General features: G+C 30.9%; 1 protein-coding gene across 1 annotated transcript in view; it reads left to right on the top strand.

Annotated features, from left to right (window-relative positions):
* Positions 1-2,221: 2,221 nt before the first annotated feature.
* LOC132929135 (peroxidase-like) overlaps positions 2,222-11,711 on the top strand; it is a 44,247-nt gene continuing 34,757 nt past the window's right edge. Inside the window, exon 1 of the mRNA XM_060994255.1 lies at positions 2,222-2,607. Within this exon, the coding sequence (XP_060850238.1) occupies positions 2,539-2,607 (69 nt within the window). The 5' untranslated portion in view covers positions 2,222-2,538. The remainder of the gene's footprint in view (positions 2,608-11,711) is intronic.

The raw sequence follows: 11,711 nt of genomic DNA, 5'->3' as shown, positions 1-11,711 counted from the left end.
GATTAGTGTTATAAACAAACATTTAAGGGATTTAATTATTTGACGTTTATTGCGATTTGCAATGTTTTGTTTTTTTCAGTATTATGGAAACTTGTTTATATTGTTTATCCGATATTATGCAAAATTAATTAAAGTAATAGTAATAATTGATCTCTCAACAGTGTGTTAGTTCTTATATATATATTACCTAATCATTTTTTTATTTTGAATTAATTAGACATATTTAAATTCATTAATCATTGGCCGATGACATGACCTAGCGTAACTAACTATATAACGTAAATATATTTTTATAAAAAGTTACAAAACAGAAAAAATTGTTTATCATCGTAACATACATCCATTAGTTAATAATATAGAATATTAATTTTATCAAAATTGTACAGCAACACTATATGAGTGAATTCAAAAATGAGAATATAGACGACCAAATAGTTGTGGTACAAATATTTTTTATAAAATAATTTGAAAAAAGAACGGAGGAGGAAATTATAGTTTTTTGAGATACTTTATTTTTTTAAAAGAGTAAAATAATTAAAAAATATATATATTGTAGTATTATCCTAGGTGCTGAAAGTAATTTTAAAGTACTTAAATGGGATTAAATCCAATTGATGGCTTATATTAATTATTATTATTTTTTTTTTTTATCTAAAACATATATTTCTTAAAGTTAAATTAAATTTTTATTATTGTTATTATGTGCAACGTCCTTGCGGTGTACAATAATTCTTTAAATAATTGCGCTATTGCGCATCTATAACCTAGCATTAAAGTCTCCGGAAAATTATGAACTTGAAATTATTTATACTCTAGATTCAAATATATTTACCGAAAGTATTATAGAATTTAAAATTGTTGTTACTGTAAATTTTTAATATTATGTCTTGATCGTAAAGCTATAAATTATAACTATTAAAATATTGTAATTTAATTTTGTAATTACATTGTCCGTGAATTATTGTCAACGATTACAGCCGTTAACTGTACATACTATAATATTAATATGACAAACGTGTAATGTGTATATACTACACATATATATATATGCATAGGCAAATCAAATATCTCAATATTGTGATTATTGATTTCGCTAAATGCTAGATTATTTATTACCCCCTGTGTGCAATTTTGGAAGACATAGATGACATCCCAGGATTATAATATCAAGAGTTTAAATTTCCTAGGTTTTTCGTACTTCCATGGAGATAAAATAATATCTTAAGATATTTGTACCTTAAATTTAGAAAATACAAATAACGATGCAATTTTTATCGATGTTAATGAAAGGCATAGGAAAATCGAACCCCAGCAGGCAGCAAGTATGAATATTCTGAGGCATCTATAATTTTCCTATCACATATTTTTCAAAAAAAAAAAAGTTGTCAAAATTCTTTCGCGGAGAAAGGGGACATGCATACATCAATTTTCGAGTAAATAATTTCTGTGAATGATATTTGTCTACACACCATAATGTTATTGTAGATTTTGGAGTTTCAACTTTCAAATTCAAACCGCATCACATAATCGGCTATAATACGTGCCATTAAAGTAATTAGATTTGTTGACTATATTTGATCTAACTAATATTTGTTATTGTGTACATTGGACGGGGAAAAATTATTAATCGTCTGGAAATATGTAGGTATATTATAATGTACAATTAGCACAAATGTTTATCGTGTTCAAAGTGTTTACCATGTCGTTAAAACGTTGGAGTTTATCATGACTACCTACCATTATAAAAGTACACCCCGAGGACCGAAACATATTTCCTCGTATACATGTTGATTGGTATATAATAAAACGAGAAAAATAATAATATTCACGCATAATAATAATAATAATATAATATTAATTACATTCGTTACTCATTAGTTAATGCGATAGCAATATTCGAACTTCGAAGATTTCCTCATATTATTATTATAGACATATATGTATATATTATATTGTTAGGCGTATAACTATAATAATATCATTATATGTATATAAATAACATAATTTATAATATTAATACGTGTGGTCGAACACGAGAGGTCCGAAAGTCACAACGACTTTATTCGGACGATACGCCGCAGAACAAAGTATATAATAATATTATTATTATATATGTAGACACGGTATACTCGGCTGGCCGGTCGGGGGTTACGCAATTGCGAACGGCCGAGCACACCACGCACAAGCGCCTCCTCTTCGTACGGCGGCGGCTGCGGCTACGGCGGCACATCGAAAGTGACCGTCGGTTCACTCTCACTATCGTTGTTGCGCTCCCAAGTCGTACACACACGCGCACGGATCAGAATAGATATATGTAGGTAACTCATGCGCACACGATTTATTATAATTACTGTCCATCCGATAACCAAGTGTACCACGTACATTTTTCCAAAACTAAAAAAGTAACATTTTATCGTTTACAGTTTTTTTTCTTTTCTCGTCTAACTCTCGTATATATTATCTCTCTCTCTCTCTCTATCTATCTCTATTTTTATCTTTTTCTCAAACTTTTTACCAGTGGATAAGACAATCTATCAGATGGAAGTTACCAAGTACGCGGTGCTTCTTTTGAGCATCGCAGCCGCCGTTTACACGCCCGCCTTTTCGGTAAGTTCACCGCAGTATAATATTGTGCACACAGTATATTATTATACTAAATATTATTAAACGTGTATTGTTAGTATCATCATCGTATTGTAAATTTATATATCTAAGATTATACCACATCATAATGACGCGTATATGGTCACAATATTGCGATTAACTAGTTCGCTCGAGACGGGTTCGTTATCGCGGGACGTACCGGTATTTTCTATTGCGATCGAATTACTACCATAACAAAACACTTTAATTTTATAATGATCATGTTTAGAAAAAAATCGTATATTTTCCCATATTTATAACATTAAATTTATGATTTTTATTTGGGTATATTATAATACAATATATTGTAGACATTAACCAGTCTTAGGTGGACTATAATAAAAATAATAAGGCGCTTCAGGGTAACGAATAAATTATATGGTGCTTAATTTTGTAAGGATAATGCTTCAAGTATTTACGTGATTTCAGATGGAAATGAATAAATAGTTATTTAAAATTGATAAATTACAATAAAATATAAATCAAAATTGTTTATCAAAACTAATAAGTTGGGCGCGGTAATTTGTCAAAAAAAGAATTTTAGTATAAAAAAAAATAAATAAAAAATATTTTCATTATTGATTGGATTAAAATTTTAATTTTTTAATTTTTGTTGATAAATAAATTATAAAAATTATATCTATCAGAAGCTTATACCTATATTATTATAGTGTAGTATTCACCCCCATTAATTAATTTATCAGTATTTTATTCTTAAATACAATTGTACAAGATAGATAACACCTATAAATTATACACATCTGGAATGTTGTGCTAGAACATGAACTAAATTTGGATCATATAAATGTATTATTTTATATTATTTTATTTATTTTACTAATGATAAAGTAAACGTTACATATTTTATTTTTTATTAATTATTTTTATATTGTACTTTTTTTTAATCAAATGTTCGCTGTAAGTACAAAATATAAATACGATAAAATCATCTTTATAAACATTTAATTTAAAATATTCATTATTATTATTATACATAATAATAAATTAGTAAGCAAAACTACTTATCTAAATCTTTGAAAATTAAAATGTTTGCTTATATACTTAGAAAAGTTAATATTTAAATGCCAAAAACCAAAAGACAGGGTATAATGCATTAATATCTGATAAATATTCAAACGTATATAATAATTATTCAAATCGTTACTTAGTTATATAATATTATTACAAATTATTATCACATAGGTACATGGCTACAGCGGCCGATTCGACGCGCGGAAACGTTTTATTTTTATTCGTAGAATGCACGCGTGTTTGAAACTTAATAACGAAATGAAATCTCGCCGTTTCAAATGAAACAAAAACCGGTTGGTCGCTTAAATCGGGTTCCAGAATTGACGATAATTAATTTTAAGCATTTCTTTTTGGGGAGAGTAGAGTCGCATTGCAAAATGTCTCGTTTGATTAAAAATTAAAAGCTTAAAACTAGTCGAGTAAGTACTGCTTATTTGTTACTCGAATCGTAAAAATCAGAATATCAAAAAATATTCTGCTTTGGAACAATATGTGAAATTAAAACTTATTATTATATCATCGTTTAAAATGGTAAAAATATAAAAAAAATAACGGTAATAAATGAAAAAAAAAACAAAATATCGAGTCGTAATGATTTCTCATAAAAGCAATATATTTTCAAAAACATAAATAAATTCGGCTAGAAATGGACCGTTTAGCGATGCGAGTGTCACTCTGTATAGTAAGGTGTATATAGATAGGTACTATAATATAATATTATTATATACACAGCTACAAATTCTATGAACGCGGACGCGTTCGCATTAATCACGGCGTAATTATTATTATTGCTATTGGTGTGTACACGCTATTCATTATAATATATACATATATGTATCGCGACGCGGAAGATATTAGAACCCATAAATCGCGGGTAAGGATGACTAGGTGTTATACTATTATATTGTAGACGGCATGAGGACGAGCACCGAACGGGTTACTCATCCGGCCCGTACACAATAATATTTACGAACGAAACGAACATCGGACGGACAAGGGCAAACGGCAGCGGCGCGACATTGGGAGCAGCGGCGTGGCGTGAAAGGGAGCAGCAGCGGCGAATAATACACTCGCGCGAGTGATTGCTGAGCGTTTTCCGAACGTGTTTCGATGAGATGTTGTATGGGCACAAATAATGACAATATCAAACACGATATTATAATATAATTAGGGCCCGGATTACAATGCACAGAGCGTTATTTTTCGGCTGTTCTAGGACATCGCATTCCAAGTGCATAATTCGTTTCATTTGACAGACACGACACTTCAAAGTTGAAACTCATATTTCTGAATTTTTCTATTTTTTTTTTTTTCGTTTAAAGTGCATTTTTTAGGATTTCTATACCATTTTATCAATATTTTCAGAGCATATAATATTATGTAAATCAGGAAATTCAAAATGTGATGCTATAAGAAATAATGTGTTTTTTGTATTTTTCGTTTTATATTATGTGAATTCGATAACATTTTTATCTATCTTAACAATTATTAACGGATGTGGTATTTTACTGGGAAATAATAACAAATATTAATTGGTCAGTCAGAGATACACCTAACCGCGTACTGTTTATAATTTACTGCGGGTGCCTAAGTTTGGTATTATTGTTTAGCTTAGTCAAGACGAAGTGCTATTAAAAATACGAAAAGTTAAGCCGTCGTTTCTTATTGTTTGCATCATATAGTTGCGTGCCCAATTAAAACGAATTTTGGTAATTTACTATAAGGGCATTATTGCGTTTTTTTTTTTATGGTATTTCGGTTATTTTTTTATACCTTTTTTGTTCAGTTTTCAAGGCATTTATATCCGGCCCATAATAATTGTATATACCTAATAGTTATAGAATACGAGTGTTTTTTACGTACCCGATCGTCGTCGTTTGTCGGTTTTCCCCGGCGTTTGTCCCGCGGCGTAAATAAACGTCCGGAATACAATAATAATAATATATTTACCCAAAGATAATAATAATAATAACAATAATATCATCATCGCGGCTGTCATCGGGAGGAGGTGGCGTTATTCGCCGTCTGTTCAAGACGTTTTTCGTTGCGCGCGTACACGCCGACGGCCGCGATGACGGTGTTATCGCTGCGTGTTTTTCGTCTCGTGTTCTCCGGGTGCCGGCGCGCAACGACGACCGCGACCTTGAACTTGCCACAGCGCCCGAACGCCGCGGTCCAGCGGTGCCTCCACCGCGGGCCGTCACGACCGTCGGCCGACCAAATGGCGTTTTTTGTATTTCTTATAACACATAAAGGTATATATATATATATATATATATATATATATAAACGTATTATTATAAACGTCTGCGGCCCGTAATTATATCATTGTATACGTATTATAATAATATATATATATATATAAGCGCGCGTACCTGTGTATACGACGCGTGTGATAAGTCTATTATTGCGAAAAACAAATATTTGTATTGTGCTCACCGTTTTGGATTTTGTTTTTTGTTTTTTTTTCCCACTGTCTGTTTGGACAGGCGTCTCGAGACGTCATCGCGTTGATATCGTGCGAACCGTCCTCGAGTATTACTTTATAGTGCGCAGTCCGAGATGATTTATGTTCGCAATGACGTACGATGAGATATATATAGATATACCTACTGTACGGCGTGATCTATTTAGCTATCACACTCGGACTTGGAGCGTATGGTTTAATTGATTTATATTTTTTTTTTTACTACAGAAATTTTTACGGTATTTAATGGCGACACCTATATACTTGCCTCGTTTAATAATCTGGAGCACGATGATGTTTAAAAAAAAAAATGCCGATGTATTTATATCAGACACCGAATAAATAAGCATTTCAAGCATAAATTTAGGCGAATAATAATTAATACTTTTAAAGAGTATACCTCCTGTTAAACTGTTAGTTATTAATAACTACTTAAAAATATTCTGGTCCAGATTACGGAAAATTAAAAATAATAGTTGTCGCATTAAAATAATTTTAAAAAAAAATCAAAGAGACAGACCACTGCGATACAACAAATTATAATTTTTCGTAAATGTTAGGTGTTTTAAATACTTCAAACACATACATTTACTTGAATAATTAGAACAGCTAAGTAGTTAAATGGACCACGCCGTATATTATACAATATATATAGGTATATTTATATTTATAAAGTCAGAACTTCCGTGATTAGTTGAATACAATAGTACGCGGTTACTAAAGTCTTTATCTTCATCATGAGTACACTATTACTATATAGTGTGCGCAGTTAAACTAAGTGATGGTCAAAATCGATTCGGCGTAGTTAAGTTCATCGCAGTACGATCGTTTTATTACCATACATTACCTAATGGTTTATATTCGTCATATATTTACTACTATAGGTACAGGAATTCCGTACCACCTAGAGATGTTGTTATATTATTATTATATATACAGGTAATAGGTATATAGCACCAAAGTCGTTCATTTTCAAACGCAAATACACAAAAGTCATAAATGGCAGGACTACAATACATATTGTACAGGTATTGATTTTTGAATGGCACGCTTTGATTGACGAAAAAAAAACTTAGGTATGCTAATTTTTTACGCATATTTTTTGTTTTTTTTTTAAATATAATTAAAAATCCATGTACTTCTTGTAAATTTCGAATATCGTGACATTGAGACATAATATATACATCGCGCGTGTTCGATTCTTACAAAACTCAGAAAATATACAATATAAATTATTACATAATATGAATAAGGCTTTTAAATGTTTATCCGCCGTGTTTTAGTTCTATTCAGATTTAAATGTATTTGTTTGTTGCTTTTAATCTATTATCCGACGCGCGCTACGAGCCCAAGCTTTTTTTTTGGTCTTTTGATTATTTCATGTATATAGGAACGCACATAATATTATACTATATATGCATTGATAAAATATAGTGATTTAAACGAAATACGCACTATGCTTTTTTGTTCAAAATAAATAACAGCGGAGCGTATATTTATAAAAACATTAAAACGCAGAAACAACGATGAATGTAACCATTTTGTCTATATATCTTTTCAAGTTATACATTGTGAAATAAACTTCATCAGATATGGTTTTGATGATCCAGTCTATTCTGCGCACATCGTATGTTTGAAGGAAAATCGTTTTATAGCTCTATAAATGATCGTATACAAATACCATCTTGGCAATCCGGAAACATAATATAATAATAATATATTATATTAGTGCTTTGCTATTTACTCGGCGATGCGTTTACACAAGTGAGCTAGCTAACACAAGTTTTTTTTTTTTTTTACTGTCATACATATTTTTAAATCGAGACAACCATTCCCGCAGACCAGTCACGACTTCATAATTTTACAAAAGAAATGACACCAACGCACCTATATAATGATCTCGTATAGGTAATCCGCAGCAGTGTGTGACGAAACAATATTAATAGCAAAACTACTGATCAGCTTTACGCAGAGTGTGGACATTCCTGGCCGCACAGATAGTCTTAACCCAGACGGTCTTGACCTAAAACAGCGTGTTCTTTATTGTATTTGTTTTCAAATCGTATTAGTTACATCTGTTATTATTATTATTAACTACATGTTTAGTATTATAGGTAGGCACATCCAAAAGTGGAGTTCGATGTTATCAATGATTTGGGTGTTAGTTAATTTTAAATTGCGTTTTATTCAATATTCGTTGTGATAGTCCATCGCGATGTTGACCATTATTGTCACTCAATCACTGTCGTCTGTCAGTAAATCAATTTTTCGATAACCTTTGATCGTATATAACTATGGTATTATTATTATTATTAATATTTATTATATACATTTATTCGAATTAAAAATGTACATATTTTTCAAAATAAATTCATCGGATGACGAAACTGAAATTTAATTTGATTTAGATGGTGTTTTTGATGTCAAGGTTTTCAAAATATTTATCAATGCGTATAATATCCCTGTGCGCTGTCGTTGACCCACGTCATTTTATTTTTATTATATAATAAACTACTGTAAAACGTTTAAAATAATATAATATGTAACATACAATATGATATTATTATGATGGTGTAATGTTTTAGTACCTAAGTTATTATAATAATACGATACGTTATATGTGTATCGGATGTAGCCACCGCTCGCCGAAAATGCGGGGGCCATTAGATCACCGACCTTGGTCACGAGTGGACCATAAACGATGTAACACAGAGATATAAATGTTCCAAGGAATTTATTCGACTCAAATTTTAGAATGTTGGAAAAATAGTGTACCTAGTCAATGACTTCTGTGTACGTATATTATGCATTTTGTTTTATTTTAATGGCGCTATTGTTATTATCAATTATAATATATTTTATTATGCGGGGGCAATTAGTTTTTAACATGGAAATTAATTGCTCGGACACATTAACTGCTGCATGTTTTGACGTGTTGTGGCGCAAACCGTGGTCTGTTGTGAAACGTGCGCCTATATAGGTAGTCGAATATATTATCGTTGTACTATGCTTTTAGCTTGGTTTTAATGGATTGTCAATTTTCCACGGAAAAAAACATAACAAGTTATTTATTGCCAATGAGATTGTATTCGCAAATTGAATCATCATCGGTTGATGGTTAAATGATTAGTGTATTTGTTTCCAAGAAAATATGGAAACGATTACGACACAAATACATTACGTATTTTAAAATGTTTGGATTAGTTTCGATTGTGAAACGAGCGTGGACGTGTATACCTACATGATGTACATCATCGTTCATCATGTACGCGCCTACAACATCATCGGGGTTTGGAGTACGATCTCCTTAATCATCATCTACAAATTCATTATGATATTATTTGCGACTTGACAGTTAGTGAACAGATAATATAGTATTATACTAAATAGGCGAACACAATAACAACGGTGCCATTGAAATACGCCGGTCCATTGTTTTTATCCTGCATTTGCATGATATTATTACAATTTGCACATACATATACGTTCCGTCTTTCGCACAAGATGCGATACGTGAGATGCGATAATAATATAATTATAATGCCATCGATATTATTATTATTGTTGTTGTTGTTTTTGTTTCGTATACGCAAACGTTACAACGTTATCAACGCGCGATTCCATCTCGGACGTACAATCGGTTATTGGCACAGATATCCGGAAATAAAATATTGTTCTAACGGTTCGTGTGCAGTAAATTATAATAAAAAAAAAAATTTACATTTTTTTACGATATTATGATATAATATATTTACCGCGAGACAACAGACGACGTATTGATAAATACAAGTCGTAAATAAAATAAAAAAAAAGACCATAAATGGTCGTGGTGCAGCTGTGTGGTTTTACAATAATTTTTTTTTGGTTATTCGTAAAAAAATACAGTTGTGCGGATTTTAGGTCAAGACCATTCGCGTTACACAAATTAGGTAATTATCATATTACAATAATTCCGCCATTTGTTTATTAAAGTGCCATAATATGCACGTGCGTACGTCTTTTAGCCAAAAGAGTCCAATGTCAACCGGGTTAGCTGTAACAATTTTCGTTTTTTTAGGTAGTATAATAATTATTGTTTATAGTGTACTTAATAGAGGCACGTTCAGAGCAGAGTATAATGTTCTTATTCAGGTTTGTTTCGGTCCAATTAAAATCGTATTATAATATAGGTACTGTCCTATCTACATGCAAAGGAGATAATAACATTAAATAGCGAGTTAACATTCAGACGAGGAAAACAGTATTATTATTATTATTATTATTATTATTATTTTTTTTTTTTTTTTACAATGATATCATAATAATATACAACTTTATAGTACTCGAGTATTATATAATTCACCTATTTATTATCGTGGTTGATGACAATCGGAAAGGTATTAAATTCTATGTAATTATATTATTATAATAACAATATTCAATAATAATAATAATATATAATAATGGTCTTTTAACCGTCGGTTTTCTTCTTGACGCTGTCGTATCAAACGTAATATAAATTACATTATCATCAAGTACATTATCATTAATTAGCAGATGATATTATATCATCAGAAACCATGCGATTATGGAGCCACTGTGTCGGAAACCTCTCACACGATCTATATAATATACACACTACACAGTATGCATCACACTTTAAACATTACAGCATATTATAATAATGTATTATAATATATACCGCGACTTGCGAGTGTCTTTATTGATGCACGTCTCAACTAGCGTAGTTATTCTATGGATTTCAAACGAAACGTATCCATCACGATTACCCTATACGTAAATAATATATTATGTATTTATATATATTTTTTTTTATTATATTTTCTTCGCGCGTATAATAATGATAATAATATAATATTATTATTATTACGGCGGTGTTGAGGTAGGTAATCGTAAGGGTCACGCGCGTCGCTGTCGTATTACGCGGTATAATATTATGATGCGTGCGCGAGCAGTGGGTCGCATATAGACCGTATATAGGTGTACGATATATTATACCGATATGCGTGTTCTGCGGTCACGAATACGTAGATAATTATTTATGATATTATTATTATCATTGAATTTGTGAAACGCACAAAAACACTCCGGAAACCGCTGTGTTGTCGTTTTGTTTCGGCCGTCTGGAACTTGCAGTTTATATATATATATTTTTTCTAACAAAATTCTATATTTAGCCATTTGTTACAATATAGAACAATAAGCTTAAGTGATAATATAACAAACAAAAATAAAACAGGCAGAAGAGACGGAGGAAAGAGGCCTCCCATTGAAGGTACTTCGACGACATAATATATAAATTAAATATATTACGCGACCGTGTGACAATACCGTGATTTTTTCATACTATATGTGATCAGAGATGAGTGTGAACAAATGGGTGAGCTAGTGGTATATATAATATTATATAATTTACTATAACGTTTTAGATACAATTTCATAGACGTAATTGTTAGTTCTTTAAATTTCTCATAGTTTTGCATTTTAAATTTCTAACATTAAAACGATAAAATATTGTGTAGACAAAAATCTTATTTTGATTAATATTCAAGAGAAAAATAACCCTCAG

This window comes from Rhopalosiphum padi, chromosome 4, assembly GCF_020882245.1.
Source record: "Rhopalosiphum padi isolate XX-2018 chromosome 4, ASM2088224v1, whole genome shotgun sequence".
NCBI lineage: Eukaryota > Metazoa > Arthropoda > Insecta > Hemiptera > Aphididae > Rhopalosiphum > Rhopalosiphum padi.
This window is presented reverse-complemented; position numbering and strand designations above follow the sequence as displayed.